The following is a 22,859-nucleotide window of genomic DNA, read 5'->3' on the forward strand; positions in this document are numbered from 1 at the left end:
TATGGTTGTAGCACTATTGAAAATGTTGATTTAAATTGATGCCACAGACAGGCGTAGTAATGTGCCTTTAATCCCAGTGACTCAGGAGGCAAAGCAAAGAGAATTGCATGTTGGAGACTAACCTCAGCAATTTAGGGAGACTTTCAGGAATTTAGCAAGACCCTGATTGAAAAAACAAAAGGGTCTGGGATATAGCTCAATGGTAAAGAGCCCTGGGTTCAATCCCCAGTACCTAAAAAATATCATAAATAATTGATGTCACATAGATCAACAAGAGCAATTCTTTAGAGGTCTTTGGAGTACCTGAGATTGGGTCTGTGTAGAGGCTGGACCCCTACTCTTTTCAAATATGTTAGCATATCTCTTTTTGTAGACATTGATACTTAGATGAAATAATAAAGCCTGGCAACCTAGTCCTAGAAAGAGAAGATGGTAGCCAGGTGCAGTGGTACATGCTTATAATCCCAGGCTGAAGCAGGAGAATCACAAGTTCAACTCCAGCCTTGGCAATTTAGTGAGGGTCTCAAAAAGTAAAAAGGAGCCAGACACATGGTGCACATCTATAATCCCAGCACTTGGGAGACCGAGGCAGCAGCATTGCAAGTTTGAGGCCAGCCTCAGCAACTTAGCAAGCCCCTGTTTCAAAATAAAAAGTAAAAAAGAGGAGGGGGAAGCTGAGGATGTTGCTCTGTAGTAAAGTGCCCCTGGGTTAAATCCATAGTACCAATAAATAGATAGATAGATTATATAGATAGGGCTGGGGATGTAGCTCAGTGGTAGAACCTCCCTGGGTTCAATCCCCACCACTCAAATAAATAAATAAATACATGCATACAGTAATAATGTTTCTTTTTTTTTTTCTTTTTTAGTAATAGTGTTTCATGGGAGTATTTGGTTTTATTAAATATAGATCATGCCTTCTGTTCTTATGGGTGCTCCCTCCTTTTTTTTGCAGAATTCTTCCTCATTTTATAAGTGAGATTTTAAAAAGGAGAAGCAAACAAGGCAGTTATTGGATGCCATGAGGCTTGTGTGTGCTGAAATTATTATCATCTGTCAGTTGCCTTGGTGTTTTAACTCTTGAGGAGGGAGAGAGTGGAGCAGAGAGTGAAGTATATAGATTAATCTGAACATCCAGTGCCTGTGTTTGGTCAATGAGGACAGGTTTCTCCTCTGATTTTAGATGCAAGTTGTATGTTTTAAGGAGTATGCACTTGATAGGAAATAAAGCACTTTGGATTCAAGCACTTTTCCTCCTGCACAAGGTCATACACAGGAAGAAAAAAGAGATTTTTAGTAGTTGAGGATTTGGAGAAGGGAATTCAGAGAGTGATGAAGGGAAAAGGTTTGCAAATGTATATGACACCTAATTAGAGAGGTCAGTACTGTCTGCAGATGTATAACCCCATTTGTGCACTTGAGCATGGCCTGGGGGAACATTGGCCTGATGAATGCAGAGAGAGATGTGTTTTGATTGAGGTAATTTCCCTCAGATGGGTCTCACCATCCCATGAATCAAAACCTGTCAGGAAGGAGCTAAAGATGGAGTGAAGTTTATTGTACGTTTGTTTCCATGTGACTCCGTCACGCTAGAAGGGTCAAGTGAGAAAGATCATTAGAACTGTGTTGATTTACTGGGCCTCTTGTGCACTTTCCCTGCAGGGCAAGGAGGAAAGAGGCTGTAAGAGGGGTGCTAAGTTGGGGAGGGAAAGGCAGGCTGTTTGCGGTAGGTGGGGAAAGCAGTGTTAGCCCCCCCCCCAACCCCTGATGAATTTGGAGCAGATGCTCTGCCTGGATCTCTAGGAGAGGCCCCCAAAATCTGATTAAAAAGGGAAAGCTCCTGGGAAAATCTCTGATACTAGTCTTAGTGACTGAGGAAGTGTATCCTCACCTCCTTTTTCTGATGCTTGTCCTTTCCTCACTTTTGAGCTCAAAAGAAAATACAGGAGATTTAATTTAGAATTCAAACTACCCATTTTAGGATATAGCAAAGTAAAGAACAAGGAAAAAGTCTGCCTCCCCACTTGCCAAGTGGATGTAGCTTTGTGGTGAGATTTGTGAAGGGAGTGACCTCAGGGTCTGTACTTTTGTTGTAACTATCAATCTATGCTGGCTGCCCAATTACTATAATCTAAACTACTTTTGTGTGTGTGTGTGTGTGGTGCTGGAGATGGAACCCAGGGCTTTGTGCATGTGAGGCAAGCACTCCAAATAAAGGCTAGGTTTCATCAGTAGTGTGTCCTTCTCTGACTGGAACTTGCTGAAGTACTTCTAGCACTGAATTGAATGAAAAAGAAAGCAAGCTCAAAATGGTACTTCAGCATAATGATGTTCTATTTGTGTCTTTCCCCAAGAAGGGATGCTCCTTTGAACCCCGCTGAAACTGGTTCTCATTATGAAATTTCCATTTGTATCTCTTACTTGCTTTTGTCTTAGGGGTAATAGACAAAATCAAGGAAACTTTCCTCCTTAATAGTGAAAATATGGTGGGGCTTTGTGTTTACTGGAAATGCTTCTTAGCAGGGCCAGTTAGCCAAAATTAGAAACAAATTGAGGCAAAAAGAAACTTAACTAAGTGGAGCCTTTTCTCTAGATGTAATTTATAAAATGGAGATAAGTGATTACTAGAAAAGTGATGGAATCTTAGTGTTGACCCAGTTATATGAGTGATATGGAAATGGTTAAAGCAATTTCTAACTACTTAGGGTCTTGATTATCCTTTTCCTTTGAGAATTAAGCATCTCTTCTGTTTTGTTACAGTTCTTCCAAAGAAATACATATGTGTGATAGCAGAAGAGATGGTAAAATTAGGAGTGGGTTCTTGAGTAAAATTTCCTGGTTCTGATCCTGACTATGCCATTATTTGTGAGACATTGGCAAGTTATTTAATTACCCCAAGCCCCAGTTTTCATATCTACAGGATGAATTTAATCATAATGCTTACTTTATAGGATTGTTAAACAAATTAAATGTATTACTGCATGTAAAGAACTCCACACAGTACCTGACACATAGGAAGCACTCAAATGTTAGTGACTATAATGTTGTTATTATTTTTTTACATGACAAAGGACAAGAATATGTCTCTTTTTCTTGGAACCTGGCTTAGTGTTTTAAAGTAGTTTAGATTAGGGCTGGGGATATAGCTCAGTTAGTGAAGTGCTTGCCTCACATGCACAAAGCCCTGACTTCCATCTCCAGCAACACACACACACACACACAAAAGTAGTTTAGATTATAGTAATTGGGCACCCAGCATAGATTGATAGTTACAATAAAAAAGGTGGAAAAACTGTGTAGGCAACAGTTTATTGTAGTAATATACTTTTTAAAAATAACTCCTGTGTAGGATTCTTTACTCCTTCATGGCTCTCAAGCTTTCTGGCTCCCTTCCTATTCATTAGAAAGAAGGCACAGCAAAAGGGAGAAAATAAACTGAAAGAATCAAAGACTGAGATAGTATTCTTGATGCTTTGTTCAAGGAGCTGGATTAATTAAATAAATTGAGCATAGAATGCTGGATAGCTGCCCTGCCCTTTATTGTAGAGATGGCTGCTGTGGTCATGGGGACAAAGGCAATTCCTTGGTTGGGATTGAGAGCAGAGGTATTGAAAAATTCCTTTTTTTTTTTTTTTTTTGGTAGGTCTTTTGATTATTTTTGCTTTTTGACTCTGTGGTTTTGGGACACCAAAGACACAGCCTACCTGTAGATGGTAGAAACATAAATTCCTTGTGGAATTTAATTTCCACATAGAGAAAAGCTCATTTAAAATAAACTCTCTTGCCCTATGGTGATGGTGGGTATGTCTATATGGAGTAGAGGGGATGTTGAGATTATGAGAAGATGGGATCTTTGAATAGATGTGCCAAGTTTTAGAAAATCTTTCTGGGGGAAGAACACTTGGGGAGCCCATGTGGTATTTACAAATCCTGAGGCTGAGCTTTTGATAACTGGTGACTAGGTGTGAAGGGAAGGTGAAGGTAAAAATAACTTAAAATGGGATGGGGATATAGCTCAGTTGATATAGTGCTTGCCTCGCATGCGTAAGGTCCTGGGTTCAATCCCCAGTACCACACCAAAAAAATAAACAGTAATGTTTAGGTCCTTATTTGAATATATCCAGGACTGTTATATTGAATAATGTTGGAAGTAAACAGTAGGTCAGTTTTTCTTCTCTCTCTCTCTTTTTATTTTTTTGTGGAGCTGGGTCTTGAACCCAGGACCTTGTGCATGCTAGATAAGTGCTTTACCACTCATGTATGCACCCAGTTCAGTAGCTCATCTTTAAAATAGCTATAAGTAGCTGGGCACAGTGTCACACGCTTGTAATCCCAGCAATTTGAGAGGCTATGTCAGGAAGATTGCAAGTTCAAGGTCAGCCTTGGCAATAGCAAGACTCTGTCTTGCTATTTAAAAAATAAAAAGGGCTGAGGAATGGAGATGTAGCTAACTGGTAGACACCCCTGGGTTCAAGCCCAGTACCACCCGGTGGAGTAGGGGGAGTGACCAGGTCTGATTCATATAGTAAGATGAAATATTCTCCCCAGTTACTAGGCAGGCATCATGAATGGTCATCGATGCTTGAAAAATATCTAGAGCATATCTCTTAAATGACTGCAGCTGTCACTTGGACACCTTTTCTCGAAATCATTTCAAACTATTTAGAACTTTCTGTGACTTTTCTGGGTGTTTCAAACACTCTGGCTCCCTTCCCCTTCTGTTCCCTGGTAAGTAAATGGTACTTGTTGGTATGTTCAACAGGCATCTTAGATACCTTCTACCAAACTGTTCTCTGCAGGAGTTACTCTGTCAAACCTTAGTTTTCCATATATTTGAGCTACCAAATTTCTTGAGCAAGAAGTTTGTTTTATGGATATTTCTTGCTGTTTCTCTACTCTAGTTTAAAGAGTATTGAAGCCCTACCTAAAATAAGTTTTTTAGTCATTCTAGGTATAATAGGCTACTATTACCGTTTTTTGTTGCTATAAAGAAATAACTGAGAACTCTTCTGTAACTAGCTTCATGGACAGGAATTCTTTGTATCAAGTTCTGAAGGTGCTCTGCGGTCTGCAACAATGACAATGTAGTGAGGGCTTACTGTTCTTAACAAATATAAGTTTGGCCCTGAAAAAAAAAATGGAGGCTGGGTAACTTATTTAGCTCACAGTTTTGGAGGCTGAAAGTCTACACATAGCAGTGAGGATCCATACACATGTGCCAAATGATACCGTGGCAGGAGTACTTGTGTGAGGAAAAGATCATATTTCCAGATGGGAAAACAGAACATAATTCAAAGGTCAGGCTTGGCCAGGTGTGATGGCACAACCCTCTATGATCACAGTGACAGGAGGATCAGAAGTTCGAGGCCACCGTTGACAACTTATTAAGACCCTGACTTCAAAATAGAAAATAAAAAGGGACTGGGGATGTAGCTCAATGATGAAGTACTGCTGAGTTCAATCCCTAATACTGCCAAAAAAAAAAACAAAACAAAAAACCACCCATCTCACAACATCTCCAAACTATACTACTAGATTATTCAGTTTCTTATCTGTCTTTTCTGTTTTTGTGTGTGATCCTTATCTCAGTACAAGGTTGGCTTGCATATTATAATCAATAAATTATGATTTCTTTTCTATTTACTTTGTGAATAGAGACTAGCTTGATTCAACCATTTTTCTTGTCCTGAACAGTCTGAAGATGATGAAAAGCTGAAAAAGAGGAAGGAGCGATTTGGAATTGTCACAAGTTCAGCTGGAACTGGAACCACAGAGGATACAGAGGTAAAATATTCTTTGAATGCTTCATAGAGCTCTTAAGGGGAAATTAGGGTGAATATGTTGAATGAGCAAAACACTTCTGTTTCCCCAGCCTACTTCTTCTTTTTATTTTTTTAGTTGTAGTTGGACACACTGCTTTTATATTAATTAATTTATTTTTATGTGGTGCTGAGGATTGAACCCAGGGCCTTGCACATGCTTAGACGAGTGCTCTACCGCTGAGCCACAACCCCAGCACCCCCAGCCTACTTCTTCAGTTCCCACAGGACAAGTCATTTGCCTTTTGCTTGGGGGGCGGGGGGGGGGGGGGGGGGGTGTCATCTTGTGATGAAATCATGTAGGTTTGGATTTGAAAATTGGCTCCACCACTTTTCCTGAGCTTTTGTTTCATTGTCAGGAGAATATAATATACTCACCTCAGAGTAGTACTTCAAGACTGAATTGATGCTATATGTAAGACACTCAGGTTAATGCCTGTTGTATTTTAAGTATTGAATAAATAATAGTGTTTTTGTTCCTTACTGGGCATTTTTCCTTTGATTATTTAATAAAGCTACCTCCAACCTAGATATAAGTGTAATTTTGCCCAACTTTCTCTGGAATAGGACAGTGGACACAAATCAGAAATGAGAGTTTTTGTTCTTATTACTTTGGTTTTTTTTTTTTTTTTTTTTTCCCCCCAGTGTTTGGGTTTGAATCCAGGGCCTCATGAATGCTAGGCAAGGACTCTACCACTGAGTCTTAGTCCTAGCCCCAGCCCCATCCCCTTATTGTTACCACTTTATTTACAAAAGGAAAGAGTATCTTTTTTTTTTTTAAGGTTCATATTCATCCATGCCTCAGTTTCCACTGGAATAACTCATATTCATTGAGATTCAGCATTGACAGACAATGTTGCTTTGCTGATTTGAGAATATCTGTAATTGAGACCAGATATCTGTCACCTGGGGTGTACATAAAGTACAATTGAAATAATGAGTATTTGTAGTGTTACAGGAAGTTTCTTGAAGAGCAAAGAATTTGGAATGTTCTTTAAAACTTCCATTTAATCCAGGATTTCTTCCCTCTATCTGCTTCTGGAGATAGCCTCTAAATTTTGTTTCCTTATACATTCAAACTCTTGTTAAGCTTCTTTATGAATAAATATCAGAGATAATCTTGTAAGTAAGCCTAAAAATTATAGTCAGATCAGTTTGCACTTTCTACTTGGAACAAACTAAAGAAGTTTGTATTCTTTGTGCTTCTGAGAATAAAATGTCACTTCTTATATCTATTCATTTACTCTCTGATTTACCAGAATGAGCTTGAAGTAAACTTAGGTTTGTTTTAATTCCTGTTGAAATTGTTTCCTTCTTGCCAAAGAAATTATTGTTAAACCAGGCATGCTTGCTAAGTAGGTACACTTGGCCTCTTGTAGGGTAAGGAGGTTGTGGATTGGGTGGCCGGGAACAGTGGTTTTTATTGGAAGAATCAGCATATGTAGAGGAGTCATAACTTCTGTGGCTAATGAAGTTCACAAGAAGATTTTTGGGTTCAGAGAACTGTCTTAGTAGTCCAGGTGAGATGCAGTGGGCTAGTGCGTATTTTTTTTTCTTTTTTAAATAATATAGGCTAGACCTTTGGCATGAATGGGCTGAAAAAGGGTTCCTTCTTTGCTGGAGCAGTGGTTGTGAGAATGAAGGATTTAAGCTGTTTTGTGGCCCCTCTCCAGTGTTGCCTCTCTTAGGAGTCATCTGTAAACACCCTCCTCTCTTTAAATTTATTCTTTTGGCATTGAAGATTTATATTCTTTTCTGTGGATTAGAGGCCTAAGGAATAGCTACTATTGGGCCTGACTGCTCAAAAGGGCATCCTCACCATTCTTTGTTCCCTGAAATTTTCATCTCCCTCCCCAATACCCTCCCCGATACTTTCCCCAACCTATTCAGGACCCATTATTTGCAGGCTCTCTTGTTTTAGGCTGAGGGCCCTGTCTCCTTAGAAAATCTTTCCATTTTCTACTACTATTCTCCTTTGCTCGCCTCCCCTCCCACCTCCTGTAATCTTTTCTTTTCATTCTCCTTTCTCACTAAACCGCCTCAGCTGACTAACTGAAGAGATTCAGGAATTAAATCTCTGGCTACAAAGCTTAAAGTCAGGGTCATCCCTTCTTCTTGGACCTTGTGACAGTTCATGTGAGTTTGGATTAAAGCAGCCAGGAACCTAAGCTACTGTTATCTTACTATTTTTTTCTTCTTGCTTTTTCCTTACAGGCAAAGAAGAGGAAAAGAGCAGAGCGTTTTGGGATTGCGTGATGAAAGTTCTTGATGCTTTCCATTCTCCCGTGGTTTCCATTTCTGATTCTTCTTGGTCACATGTATACCTAAGTGCACAGTTATGTGCCTACATCCTGCCTCGAAGTGAGGGAGCATGTACCTCAGGTACATCAGTGAACTCCAGCAGCAATTTAACTTACTGTTGTTCCAACTTTAAGGTTGTTGTGGTTTTGTTTTTAATTATTTTGCTTGTTAATAAAAAAACAGAAAAGAGAACAATGTGTTTTATTAGGTGCTCCTAATATAAGTTCTTGGAGCCAGATTAGGTAAGATAAGGGGAGTTTTGGGAGCAAATATTATGGGGAATTAGCCATAATGTCTTTATCCCTTAGAAAGAAGATAAGGTTGAGTATGAGTCTACCCTTTAAGCCCATTTATTACCTTTGCTTGTACTCACAGGCATCCTTTTACCTCATTAACTTCTGTAAAGAGGTCAAGTTGCTCCCTGAATCTTTGTTTTAGCAGGTTGGAGTGACCCATAGAGATAAAATAGAGGGAGCATAGGAGGTTTTAGGAGATAGAAACAATATAAATACAAGGACTAATGATTTATAATTCCCTACTATAAGCTAGAAACAAAGTCCTGTTGTTGGATAAAATGGAGCCCAGACTCCTACAGTAAGAAGGACCCTATTTTTCATGTGGCCTGGCATGATAATTGGTTCCAGAACAAATCACTGTGTGGGACCTTGTCAGTTTTGCAGTTCAGGAAGATTGATGGGCTGGATGCTCCTCAGAGATAGAAGAAAATATAGGGATTCAAAGTATGAAAGAATATAAAAAATGTTAAACATTAAACATTATTAGATAATTGAGAACATAAGCAATGGGATGGGATGCTACCTTTCCCCCCCCCCCCCCCGCCCCAGTGGCAGGGATTAAACCTAGGGTCTTGCACATGGAAGGCCAGTACAATACCACTGAGCTATATCCCAACTCTACTTAGCTTTTTGTTAAGCCCTGTGCTAGTTTATCTTCTTCTGTTGCAGAAGGATGCTATTGCAGTTTTGGTGGTGTTTCATGGATATTACTAAAATTCATTTTCCTTGCTGAGCTTCCTACTTAGAAAAGGTTTGACTCTCCCCAAACAGGTTGCTTGTTTGCATTTGAAGTTTCCTATAAATCTGAGACTTGGTAGTCTTTTCAGATGTGTTGATGTAGGGTGTCTTCTCTTAATCATTATTAATATTTGGACATCTATAGAAGTTTTTTTTTTTTTTTTTGGTGAGGTAGGATTATAAAATTTACAAGCCTGGTAACTTACTTGAAGATTTTCTCCCATTATTAACTCTTACATTGCTGTTGTTTGTAATCTTTGTCTTTAATTCTGTGAAAACCTGCTTGTTTTTGTGATCAGTAGAAAGGTTATAATTTTTTCAAAACTTTGTAACATTAAGAATCTCTTAATTTCTGTCAAGTCTATAGTTGGTGACAAGGGACCAAAGTTGGATATTTTAAGAAAACTGTACCTTGGAGGACAGATCCAAAGGTTGCCTATTTTTTTGTGAATTTTGCCCCATTTGAGATTCTGGAGAGATGAACAAGAAGGAAAGTTGGTTAAATTTTTGTCATATCCTCAACCAAATAAACCTTATACATGGAGTGACTTTCCCTCCCTTCCTGTTAGTCTGTTCTGTTTGCCTCTCTTTCTTGACTTCAGGCTCTAATCTCAGAACTAGCTTTTTTTTTTTCTCTGTCTCTCCTATGCCTTCATCTGAAAACAACCAAGAGAATTATTCAGTTTTGTAATATAAGAAAGATTATAGATTCAATAAGGATTTCTTACTCTAGGATGGTTTTTTAAAAAGGAGGAATAGGGTAGATGCTAATAATGGAACAGAGCAATGGGTCCCTCAGAAATTTTCTTCACTTTGTCTGTTTAGTCTTTACAACCTTATAGAAAGAAATGTATTCAGCCTTATTCGCTAGATTCTTTACTCTTTACATTTCATCATTCTCTTTACTCAGCTCAATTCCTCACTCCCCACTTATTTATTATTTAGTGGTACTGGGGTTTGAACCCAAGAGCATTCTGCCACGGAACTGCATCCCCAACCCTTTTTAGTTTTTGAGATGGGATTCTCTAAATTGCCAAGACTGGCCTTGAATTTGTGATCCTTCTTCCTGAGTTGCTGTGATTACTGGCATGTACCACCATGCCCACCTTCCTCAGATCTTTGATGCCATGTTTTCCTATGTCAGTCAAAAGACTATAACCTCCAAGCCTGACCACCATGTTCTCTTTCTGTCTCAGTGTAGTCATTTCACACATAACTTTTTGAGCATGAATAGTATAGAATGCTCAAAATTAGGATTTTTCCCCCCTGAATTTAAAACAGTAAGTCCAAGCCTGGGGATATAGCACAGTCGGTAGAATGCTGAGGCCCTGGGTTCAATTCCCAGCACCAAAAAAAAGTCCTTTTTGTTTGCCTAACAGAATAGACACCTAGGTTTATAATTCTTATCTGGGATCCAAATACCTTTCCTTCCTTCTTATCCCTGAGTCTCACTCCTGTATATAGCTGACTCCAGTCTTTTCCTTGCTGTAAAGCTGTGACATTCTCCGCATACCTGGAGGCTCTTAATGAGGGAGTCTATAAAAGCTGTGGAGAGAACAAGCTTCCTTAGCTGTAAATCTGCACCTTTTTATGGTTCTCTAGGATCATTGTCTTCACCACCATCACCCTAAGCTGCCCTTCCCCCCAGAAGACTAAAACTTTCAGTGTGGGTAAAGGCTATAGGAAGAAAGGGGTGAATAAGGACAGAGCTTCTTGGTGTTTTGTTGTTTGTTTTTGTATTTTGAGACAGCATTACTCTATGTTGCCTGTGTTGCCCATGCTGGCCTCAGACTGGCAATTCTCCTGCTGCAGCCTACTGAGTAGCTGGGACTATGAATATATCCCACCGTGCCAGACCTCTTTTTAGTGTTGAGCTGAGTCCTCTTGCTGTGTCTAACATGAGAAACAGATGGGGTAGCGAGGAACTTAGGAGAGAATAACTTTCTCTGCTCCCCACCCCCCTCCAGTATTGAGGATTGAACCCAAGGGCACTTTACCACCAAGCTACATCCCTAGCCTTTTTAAATTTTGAGATAGGGTCTCACTAAGTTGCCCAGGCCTCGAATTTGGATCCTTCAGACTCAAGCTTCCTGAGTAGCTGGGATTACAGGTGTGTATCATTGTACTTTGCTTCCCTGTTCTCTTACATGAGGACTCTGACAGGCATTGCCACTTCTGATTATTAAAGTCCTCCCCCCACACACACACACACATTCTGATCTCCCTTTCTCTTGCTGTTTCCAGATTCTTCTTGTTTTTTCCTCCAAGAGGACTGAAAATAAAAGGTTGCATGCCTTTGCAGACCCTTTGAACCATCTTGTTCCTGACTTTGTCATCTCTTTCCTCTTTATTGTCCCTGTATTTTGTTTTCTCTTATATCACTATTAATAGAGTGTAATGTATGTAGTAACTATTTAGGTTTAATCTCTTATTCTGTCACACTAGCTCTATGACCCTGGGCAAATTACTTAATTCTGTGACTCTCTCCAGACTCTGTATCAGTATTATGAAGGTTGCTGTGAAAATTAATACTTTCATATTATGAACTCAGTATAATTTGCTTAGTATAGTTAATGCTTAATAATCATTGAAAAAATATTAGCTCTTAATTTTATAAGGGTAAAATAAAAGTAGGATAAGAACACTTTTTTTCCCACTTGAACAGATTCTAGATAAAGAATGGGGGGGTGAGTTTGGGCCTGTGTATGTACGCATACACGTGCTTATGCAATTGTATTTGGGAGTTTGGAGACTAGGAAGATGGGGGAAGAGTTCCAGTTCTTCTCTTAATCCTCAGCTTATGGGTAGGAAAGTTAACATTGTCACCTGGAGCATTGACTTTCCTACTTCTGCCCCACTATCCACAAGAGACTAAATGTTACACTGCTTGCTGTTTATTAGCTTGGGGCATGCCCTGCACATACGAAAACTGGGCAAAGACTAATGATAGGATAGCTGCTAATGTACTTCTTGGAGGGTGTTTTGGGAAAAGGAGAAAAGACTTAAAACTCATCTTACAATTTCTTCTGTATTCCTTTGAGTAATAAGGGGAAAACCATTTTGACTCAGGCCAAAAGCTAGGGATAGAATTGTAGATAAAGCAGTTCCCTAAGGGATGATACAATGCACAACACTGTAGTTACTTGCCCAGTCTCAACTTGTTTTGTAGTTGGTATAGGGTAGGGTCAGTCTGGTAGTAGAATGAACAAGGCAGGGAAAGCATGATGGCACATTGAACCCTTAGTATCCTTGCTGCCTGTTCTGGATCATGCTGGTGTCACAGGAGCTTTCCTTATGTTATTATTTGTCAGGCAAGGTTGTTTTGCCACCCCCAACTTGTAACATCCTGGAAATTGCCCTCTAGGTATAGTGGACTCAAAGATTATTTGAAATGCTTAATCACTTTTTTTTTTTTGCAGACAAAGCAAACAACTGTCAGTTTTGTTTCATGAATTTTGGTGAAACTGTTGAGGAAACCTAGGAGTAGGGACTGCAGAATAGCAGACATTAGCTGGATTGTCTTAAGAAAACTTCAGATTTCCTATTCTATGGAGGCTGGGAGAGTTTTATAATCTGGGGGACTGTTTTGAATCAAGCTCTCCAGAGAAAGGAACTCCCCTTCCTTTCTCATCCTCTGTCCATCTGTCTTGGACTACATGTCCCAACCCTCATCCCACAAGCACTTTTGTGTTTTATTGTTGTTTGCATTACCATGGATTGAACCCAGGGGTGTTCAATCTGAGCCACATACATCCCCAGTCCTTTTTTTTTTTTAATTTTGAGGCAGGGTCTTGTTAAATTGATGAGGCTGGCTGCAAACTTGCAATCTTTCAGCCTCTGCCTCTTGAGTTGCTAGGGTTACAAGTGTGCACCACACACCCAGATCCATAGTGGTTTTTCTCTTGCTCCATGGACCCCATCTTCTTAGTCCTAGAGCAAAAGGTTTCCTCTTTTAGATCCTCTTCAATTCCTGGTCTCCCAAGTATAAATGTCGCGCTTGATTAGGGAGAAGAGCTTGGCACTGATTTCTAAACTCTTTGACTGCTTTTATTTTTCTTTTTTCAGGTTCAAGTGCTGGATTGTGTCATGTGACCATCCCAAAACTCAGAGCACCCTATGGCCATCTTTGCCCTCTGTCACATAACTTGAAAACTACCTGATGGCCTTTTTGCAGTGGTTCCCTCGAGGAAGCCTTGATCTCAGTGAAGAAGTCCTTTCCTGGCATTCCAGTGCCCCAGTCAGCCCCATACTCCTCAGACACCCTTAACAAACAAAGGCAATCACACACATGATGTAACAAATACACAAAGTAAATAATTACACCAGTAATGATATGTTCCGAGGGGCACTGGCCAGGTCCACACACTTAAGGTGGGGGAAGGGTGCCAGCCCCCACTGGGTTGCTGGGTTGTGTCTCCAAGCTTTTCTATCCCATGCCTCTTTGGGGATAGGGAGGAACAGGGGACTGCAATTTCAACTCAGATTTATATTCCTAAGAGAAATGACCCCTTTCCTGACTCTGCAAAGGTCTTTATTTGGTGGTATTAAAGGGCAATTTTTTTTAAGTGTCCCCCAAGTTTAATGCCCTAGCTGTTTATATTTTGTAGAGGGAAGTTACCTAATGTTTATTGCCCAGTCCCCACCCTATCCAAGATCAAGAGGTATTTGACCTTGCGGGGAAGCATGTGCTATTCTTCACTTTTCTGCTCCTCTCCTTCCACCAAAGAAATGTGAATGGTCAGGTGTGTCTTGTTCTCCAAGACTGGGGCAGAAGGGTGAAGAATAGGGCCAGAGAGGAGAGACTTGGGGTTAAAATAGCTGCTATATGGAAGGTGAGTTGAAAAGCTTGACAGTCCCTGTTCATTCCTCTACTGAAACACCTTATCTCATTTTCTCACTATGAGAATAGAAGTAAGATGCTAAATTTCACCAGCATCACCTTCCCAAGGGTGGTCACCATACCTTTGCCCCTTCAGTGGTCTGGTCCAAGCAGGAGAGACATGTGCTCAGGAAGAATAAGCCCTCCAGGTCTGCTCTCCACCTCAGGCTTTACTTCAGTTCAGTACTGTTTCTACCAGACCGTAATTGCTGGATCTACTTAAGAGTACCATTTTGCTGTAGGTCTCCGCGCCGCCCCCCCCCAGCCCACCCCCTGCTTTCCTGACATCCTTAGGCTCTTGCCTGGAGCCAAGAGATCTGCTGGTGAGGTATGGATAGGGTGTGGAGATTCTCAACTCCTTGGCTTCAGGCACTGTCCATCTGCAAGGCAGGGGAACTTGTACTTTCTGAAGCCTGTGACTCCTCTAAGCCTCACATATCTTCACCACTACTCTGGTGCCCTGGTTATCTTGTCCCACAGCGAGAGGTATTTTATGTCCATAAAGTGCCCGTGGTAAGTGCTCAGAATTCATCTCTTGGCTGTGGCGGGTGCTGCTATTTCTTATTCCATCGAGGGGAAGAAACTGAGGCACAGTGAGTCCAGAGGAGAGTGAGTCAGGATTATGGGAGGAATGAATTGGCCCAGCTAGTGAGTTGAAGTGGCAACTGCTTTCTGCCTGCTTCCTAGCCTTTCAAACCAGGGAATCTCCTTCCTTCCCATTCTTTGCCGTCAACTGGCCTTGTCAGATGCCTTTCCCCACTGTACTATCCCCTCCCTGCTTCCAGGTACTTCTATACTCCAAAAATAAAAGATTAAAAATTATATAGACACTCTGCTCCCTTTTTCTCCCTCCTTCCACCCTGAGCTTTGGGGGGTGGGGGACTAAAATGTCCCCCTTCCAGAATCCCTTCCACCTTGGTCTACAGATTCTATTCCCTAGCCCAGAGCAGTGATTTGGATTCAAATGCCCTGTAACCTTCAGCCTCCTTATTATTCCTTTCTTGACCCTTTATAATCTTACCCAGACCTGGGGGACTTTGGGGTCTCTACTCTTTTATTGACCTGAAGATAGAGGCTGGGAGCAGGGGCATTCCACAGGCTCTTTGGTCTCTCTCGGCTGAGGGTAATTTGGGCATAAACAGGCTATACCCTCTGACTAAATCAATACCTTGGAGAAGGTGGGTCTGAGGGTTAGTTTAGTGGCGCTCTCATAGATCCTGGATGTTGAGGATTTCCCCTCCCTCAGCTCTTAAACGCCAATCTTGTACTATTTCCATGGCCACTCAGTTCAACCCATTTGGTTAGTTAGGTTGCTTATGGGTTAGAAACACATATATCAGCCCTCTTGCCCTTTACTCCCATTCCCAACCCTGGAGGCTTTATACAAGTGCTTAAGTGGGTGGGTATTGGGGAAGAGCAGGGTTTGGGGCATAAGGGACAAATGGGGCATAGTGGGCAGGGGCCCTCCTATTCCAGTAAAGCCAAGTACCCAAAAATAAAAAGAAAAAACAAAGAAAAGTCACAATAAATAAATAAATAAAATTCCCAAATCCTTACTTTTGCCCCTGCCCTTGCTTCCCTTCCCCTGGTTATTGTTGTAGGGGGAGAGGGAAGATGCTAAGAATGGATTTTTTATTTCCTCTCCTACTGGATAGTCAGGGGATCTCCCCAAACTATACCAAGCCCCTCACCTTGCCAGTGGAAGAAAGGAGGCTTGGTGTGGGGCTTTCATTTATTACTCCATTTCTGTCTCTTTCTCATTGTTTGTCTCTGCCTAGTCTCTTGTCTCTTCTGCCTCTCTATTCCTTTGCCTTCTCAATGTTGCTGTTTGTTCCTGTCTCTATCCCTCTGTACTTCTGTCTCTACATCTCTCTGTCTTCTTGCCAAACCTTCTTACCTGCAAACATCAAACACTCCACCCTAACTATGTCTGTCCCTCCTTTCCCGTTTCCCCAACCCCTTGTCCCTCAACCCCCACCTGCCTCCCTCTGTTGTATTGCACACTGCTTGGTCAGGGAACAAGGTGTGATGTTCATGGGAAGAGGTGGAGGGAGCTCTAGGGCTTGGGGAGATGGGGGCCAGGGCTGGGGTCTCAGGGTAGGGTCTGTGGGGAAGGCATCCACTGTCCCCCACCTTAGGAGCAGCCACAACGATCCACCACCATGCCAGGGATCTTGCCGTAGATAATCTGCTGCTTGTCATTGAAGTAGAGCATGTTGATAGGGGACATCTTGGTAGGGGTGCAGCAGGGCCCAGCAGAGCCTCTCGGATTGGCCTGTTGCACCAAGTGGGTATGCGGATACTTTTGCATGAACATGTACTCGCATTGGCCGGAGCAGTAGTTGGCTTTGTAGCGCTTAGGTGCGATGATCCAGTCCCAACCAAAAGCCTCAAAGTCCACTGTGAGGGGATATCGGCAGCAGCGGGACTCGCTTGAGTGCTCATCACAATCCAGGCCTAGGTTCCGCCGGGACCGTTTTGTGTTCTCTAGGACTCGAAGCTCCATGAAAGGATGCTGAAGGTCAGGGAGAGGGGAAAGAGATGTGACATAGCCCTGAAAAGTTCTTCCCTGTCCCCCCCACCCCCATCTGCCTCTCAATAGTGGCATCAGAACAGAAACCATTGACTTCTTGGCTTTTCCATTGCCCCACCCACCCCATCCTTATCTTGAACTCACTTTTCTTGCCATCTACCATCTCTCAACTCAGCTTTCCCTAGTTCTTTGTCCTGGCAACCTGACCTTCATCAGCCCCTTGGCTCAGGGCCTCATCAATGTCCAGTTTTTGGGTTCCATTATCTGACATCTTTACCCCAAATCCAGTTTTCAGCTGCTGCCTGGCTTGGTTCCCTGAAAAGTGACAGTTGCCACCCCATCCTCCAACTCATCTAGAATCAGCTCCTGGCCTAAGAAGTAATACTGGTCCCCACCTCCCTTTATGTTCCTGGTCTACTTTTTCTAACATCCCCACCTCCTCAGGGCCAGGATACACATATCCACCACCACTTCAGGCCCCCTGCTCACCAGCCCCTCAGCTCCTGGCCCCAGGGAGGTGACAGCCAGGTCTGTGCCACTGGGATCAAAGGCGTTGATCTCGATGCCCCAGTTGCTCTGTGGCTGGCGGAACCAGCTGTGTAGCACTTGCTTGAAGTCGATGCTCTGCCAGTGGCCGGAGCGCGAGTGCAGCTCAATCTTGAGTGAACGGATACGGATGTGACGGCGGCCTCCACCCCCTCCCCCTGCGGTCCCTTCCCCAGTTAGGGGTTTCAGTCGCAAGATCTGCAGGTAGACTGTGGCTGGGCGGGGCACAGGCCGAAGGTACACCCACAGCTGTGCCTTCAGTACCTTTGTGAACATCACCTTGGGGCTGAAGTGGAAATGGCAACAGAGAGGACTGCCATCTGTCTGCACTGCAGGATCCGCTGATAAGAGAGAAGGGAGCACAACATCAGCAAAGGGTATTTGTAGAAAGGATCAGCATCCCTGGGTGGCATTGGCAGTTTGGACTCCTCAGCCTGAGTGTTTCAGCTTTTGCCCTTCTCCTGTGACTATCTTATGGATTATCTGTATGGGGTTTCAGGTACTGAAAACTGCCTCCTCACTTTGGATGAGGGCTCTATCAGTCTTTACTGATCTGTACCAATTCCCTAATCCATTTACTTATCCTAATACACAGGTTCCCCTCTACATTTTAACCTGTAAAGGTAATTATCAGGGAATTCTCCCTTCCCTTTCCCTAACTATTCCCAGAATGTAAGGCTCCAACTTTTTCTGAATCTTTAAGCTCTTCATAGAAGCCATACCTCTTACCATACCTGCTGTCCTTAGGTCACCTTGCCCCATTTCTGCTGATTTGTCTGATGGGCAGGTGGAACCTGGCATCCCCCCGGCAAAAAAAAAAAAAAAAGGTGGCCTCAGAGGATATAACTCAGGGTCCAGAGGGAATGTAGGCTAAATTTATCTTATAAACTAAACCAGAACTGAAATCTAGGCTTGTGTCATCCCCGGTAGCACCAGAATGAAACTACCCAAGCACATCCTATGCATCTGACTCCTCATTCCTTTTCTCCTCAAAAGAAGTTTCCTTAGCTGCTTTCTCATCATCACCACCATTAGTGCTTCAGATTTTGAGGGAGGGAAAAATTGTGTTTCTTCCTACTTTCCCAAAGCATCAGAAATAATTCGGGCTGGGGATATAGCTCAGTTGGTAGAGTGCTTACCTTCATTCACAAGGCCCTGGGTTCAGTCCCCAACACCACAAAAACAAAACAAACAATAATTCAACATACCATATCAACTATAATCAGCAGGGTACAGTTGGTGCACACTTGTAATACCAGCTACTCAAGAAGGCTAAGGCAGGAGGATGGCAAATCTAAGACCAGCCTTAGCAACTTAGCAAGATCCTGTCTCAAAACTTAGGGGAAAAAAGGGATGGGGATGTATGTAGCTCAGTGGTAGAGGAAGTGCCCAGCATGTGTGAAGCCCTGGGTTCAATCCCTAGCACGACAAACAAAATTCTTTTTCTCCCCTGAGATTCCTTTGTTTTTTTTTTTGGGTCCAGGACCACCAGCAAGTCTACAGAGGTTCAGTATCCCAACTTCACATCTTGACCCTTTCCCCCTTGTTCTGGACCATGAATTAAACCTTGGGGATTAAAGATGATGCTCAATATATCCCTGTGCTCCCAGCTTCTTCCAGTTCCATTTCCTAATGTCTTAGATAGTTTGGGAATGCCCTGAATCATGTTTCTCAAGAATGACCATTCTCATTCTAGATAAGAAGAATCTGGAATGAGCTTTTCCAGGCCCATATAGCTATGATGCAGAAGTCCAGGTAGGCCCTTAGGTATTATGCCCACATAACATTCTGTGTAGTCATGGAGGACTTAACATCCATGAACACTCTCCCACTTCACTCCAGGAGAGGAGGACCTTCTGAATAGGATAGGAAGAAAGTCCTTTGTAATCTTCATATTTTAGGTCACAATACACAAAGTCCTCTGCATCATCGTCTTCCTTGTTTCTCTGAGGTGCAGTGTTCTGTTAGTCCTCCCATTTATCCTACTGGCTGGAGCTTCAGTAATGATGTAATAGAGTGGGGCTTGGGGAATGGAAATTCAGAGATTAGGAGAGTAGCTGGGGCAAGGAAGCTACTGGTGAGCTCTGGAATGACAAGCAACAATCCAAATGGCATATTATGCCTAACTTAGGCATAGGAAGTGTCTATTTCTTGCTATTAAGATACTCATTTTGAGGGTGGACACTGTCAATACTATATATTTTACTCACCACTGTAGCTTTAGTGCTTCCCATAGTACCAAGCAGTATTCAATAAATACATGCTGAATGAACTCCCAATTTTCAGTTACACAGGCAAGTGCTTGAGAGTTCTTCCTAAACTGTCCTTGGCTACATTGAAGTGGGTTTAACCACTGTTTGACTCCTCATCTGGCCTTTCCCATAGACTTCTTGGTATGATAGTAATGATTCTTGATTTAGGTGCTGAGCATTAAAGAATGTGAAAATAGTAGTAGTTTCTCAATAAGTGTTTGGTTTTCTAAACTCGAAACATACCCTACTACCTTTAGCTGACCTAAGATTTGAAGGTGAGGGATTGGGCACTTGATCCTTTGGTTCCTTCAGATAAAGGATTGCCCATCCCAGGGAATCCTCATACACTTCTCCACTGGATGGGAGACTAGTCAGTACTACTAGGGGACAGGACATAGGGAGAAAGCAAAGAGAAAGGTGAAGAGTCAGGAAAGACTGGAGAAGGTGAGGGAAGTAAGAATCAAGAAGATCCAGGAATGAAGTCAGGTTAGTAGAGATAGGCAGAAAAACGGAGGTTGTAGAAAGATTGTGGTGTGAGAAGAAATAAGTTTGGGAGTTGGAGAACACCAGGGTTGAGTAGAAAGGAGTGGGTGGGGGTTAAAAAGCTAGAGGTGGGAGGGAGCTAAACCTGGTGGGGTAAAGATAAGAGGACAGAAAAGGTAGAGAGGGAGAAACAAAGAATAAGCAGGTAGAGCTATAGAGGGAAAGGGGCTTGGGAGAATCCTTAACAGCTCTGATGGGAAAGGGAGGGGGCCACATGTGTGTTGGATTGATCTGGTTGGTGGCAGGCAGCAGGTCAGGTTTAGTAGGCGGTGCTGCTGGGGGAGAGAGGTCATTGCACTATTTTCAGCAAAAGCCCAACCCCCTCCTTACTTACGGCCTCCCCTTTCCACCCCCAACTACACACCCTTTTCCAACCCAGGCTAGAAGGCCTTGGGGCAGGAGGTTGGGCTGAGAGGGCAGGGGCCTCTCTGTATGGGGAGGAGAGAGAAACTGAGGGGCTGGGCTCGGCTCCCAGAAGGGCAGGGGGCTGGGTTCCCAGGATGAAGGCTGGGGTGGGAGAGCCTGAGAGGGTAGAGGGAACTAGGGCAAGCAAAGCAGTCTAGGCGAGGTGGGGGCTGGGGTCCAGGGTTGAAGGCTGGGGGAGGGGAGACAGGGGGAGGGGAGTGAGAGGCCATCTCTGCTGACCAAACACCTGCCCCCGGATTAGCAAGGAGCACCAAGTCTCTTATTAAAGCGGGTCCCTGGGGATTAGACTATAAAAGTCTCTTTTTCCTTTTCCCCTCTCTCCCTCCCCCCTCCCTCCACTCCCCCTCCCTCTCTTAAGAGCTCAGCTAGGCTCTTAAAGGGGACGTACAATACCTGGCTGGAGACCCAGTTCCCTAGTTACCCAAGTACTGTTGGTGGCACAAGAGTGGAAGTTGGGGTGAGACACCAACTGCTGGTGCCTCCTTCAGTCTTAACCTTCATTGCCCCATCCATGCATGCAGGGTCCCTCACTTCCCACATCCCCACTACAGAGCTAATTCTGAGCTCAGACCTATAGCTAAGGAATGCTAGGCATAGTGAGGAGCAAGGGGAAGTCCAAGGCCCTGTCACCCATCCTGGGAATTCTCACACACTATACCACACAGACCAGAGCATCTTTTCCCTCTGTACCCTTCATCTTCTTCCAGCAAACTCTTGATTAGAATTCTTCTACTACTGTTTCCTAAAATCCCCACCCCCACCCCTGCCCTAGGTCAATCTCAGACTGACCCCAGCTTCCACAAGCAGAAGTCTTAAAAGGAGCAGAAGGGAGACTGAGGAAACAGGATCAGATCTCCAGCCCTTGGTGCGGGGTGCATAGCTCGCCTGTGTGCGCGTGCACACAAACACACATACAAACACATACACACACAAATCCAGTTAGTTTTCCTGGTTAGTTTTCTTTACAGTCCTGAATAAGTACGGTTCAGTTGAGTTCTACAGAAACACATTTGGCATTACCAGGTACTAAACCTCCCAGATGCACACCTGGGTTCCTGTGCCTCTCCTATGGATGTGGGCCACTAGGACCCTCAGCCCCCAGCTTTTTATTACCCATCTGCCAATAAACCAGTCTCCCCCCTCTTCTGTTCAGAGCCATAAACCAAACTGGGGGGTGGGAGACCTTGCCAAACCACCAGGGAATAAGAGAGGGCTTGGTTCCCTGGAGTTGAAGAGTCAGGGGGAGACTCAGTGGGGGAGGGGAAGAGGGAGTCACCTGACCTTAGGGAGAGATAGAGTTGGGGGTAGTGGTATTGGCCTGGATTTTCCAGGCCATAAAATTTCAAAGCAGCTCGTGTCTATTAACGTGTTCAGTATTCAGCTTCCTTAAGCCAGGGACTCGGATGCCTGGGTCTCCCCCAACACCCGTCCAGTTTTTTCTCATTCTCCCTTGGGTCTTCCTCTCTCAAGTCCAGTTGCCATCAGGCCCGGTGAATAAGGGACGGAACACTGAGGTTTAAGTAACCAAATGATTGTCCTTAAGCCCCCAGCGCAATGGAGTTATCTTGAGATCGGTCGGTACCAAGAAGACAGTTTTCCTGGCCCCTTGGGATACCCAGTGTGAGACACGGCTCAGGATGAAAAGGGTGCCAGCTGGGCTGCCAGGAGGAACACTGGGTTCTGGGATCCTATTCCTGGGACAGAGAGGGGCACTCGGTTCTCTGGAGCCGGGTGGGCGCGTTGCGGAGCATCGAGCGGGGAGTTGGTGCCAGGACCATGGGAAGACAGAGTACTGCGGCCCAGCTGGGAGCCTCCCAATTCTGTTCTCTAGTCATCCCCACCCGTGGCCCTTCAGGACAGAGTGTCTGCCTAGTCCCCAAAGCTGCGGGCCTCAGCTTCCCCCCGCCCCCGACTCCTTTAACGGGGGTCTTTCTCGCACACCGGGGTTGGGAGGCAGTATCTTGCAACCCGTCGCGTTTGCCCCCTCCCACCTCCAGGAACAGGGCCTGCACACAACTCCGTTGCCCAGCTTCACCGCTGGAAAAAAGTTCTGTGGAATAGCCCCGGGTCCCTAATCCATCAAGTTTTCGCAGAAAACGCTTCCGGGCCGAAGCAGCCGGGAGCGCCCGGCTTGGAAGCCAGAGGCGCCCTTCCCAGAGCCGAGCCAGCAACGCACCGCTTGAGCCCCGAAGCCCACTTACTCTCCTGGGCCATGCTAATGACGGTCTCGGTGGTGGCGTGGTACTCGTCTTCCTCCAGGAAGTCCTCGGGCTGCAGCGCGTCGCCCTGGAAGTCATGCAGGTCCAGGATCTGCTGCAGCGGCGGCGCCTTGGGCAGCAGCTGCTTCACCACCTCTCGGCTGATGTTGGGCGCCTCCTTGAGCCGCAGTTTGCTTAGGATCTGCGACTTGATGCTCTCCAGGCGCAGCTCGCGGCTATGCTGCCGCCACACGCACACGGGGCAGCCGTCCGGCTCGGGCGCCACGGACGGGGCCGGCCGACTGGAACGCTCCCCCCCGGCCCCGGC

The 22,859-nt window shown here is 44.1% G+C and overlaps 2 protein-coding genes across 3 annotated transcripts in view; one reads left to right on the top strand and one right to left on the bottom strand.

Annotated features, from left to right (window-relative positions):
* The window catches only part of LOC107140205 (SAP domain containing ribonucleoprotein), a 55,931-nt gene extending 41,068 nt beyond the window's left edge, over window positions 1-14,863 (top strand). The window contains exons 10-12 of one of the 2 annotated variants that reach the window (XR_007349303.1): window positions 5,695-5,784; window positions 8,034-8,201; window positions 13,220-14,863. Coding sequence is in view for 1 of the 2 variants with exons in the window: in XM_015483261.2 (XP_015338747.1) it covers window positions 5,695-5,784; window positions 8,034-8,075 (132 nt within the window). In the remaining variant the exon portion in view is untranslated. Of the gene's footprint in view, window positions 1-5,694; window positions 5,785-8,033; window positions 8,313-13,219 lie in introns of those variants that run through there. The other variant, XM_015483261.2, reaches the window with a different exon arrangement.
* On the bottom strand, window positions 12,518-22,853 carry Gdf11 (growth differentiation factor 11). The gene is made up of 3 exons (XM_015483262.2): window positions 22,535-22,853; window positions 17,056-17,453; window positions 12,518-16,548 (listed from the first exon to the last, which is right to left on the bottom strand). Exons 1-3 carry the CDS (start codon window positions 22,545-22,547, stop codon window positions 16,168-16,170), a joined length of 792 nt encoding a protein of 263 aa, XP_015338748.1. The 5' UTR covers window positions 22,548-22,853; the 3' UTR covers window positions 12,518-16,167.
* Window positions 22,854-22,859: the final 6 nt, after the last annotated feature.

Source organism: Marmota marmota, unplaced genomic scaffold (assembly GCF_001458135.2).
Source record: "Marmota marmota marmota unplaced genomic scaffold, marMar, whole genome shotgun sequence".
Lineage (NCBI taxonomy): Eukaryota > Metazoa > Chordata > Mammalia > Rodentia > Sciuridae > Marmota > Marmota marmota.

Coding starts and splice junctions, on each gene's coding strand:
- Gdf11 (XM_015483262.2), bottom strand. Junction 16,549..17,055: donor GGCCAGGAGCTGAGGGGCTG/GTGAGCAGGGGG, acceptor CCTGACCTTCAG/CATCCTTTCATGGAGCTTCG.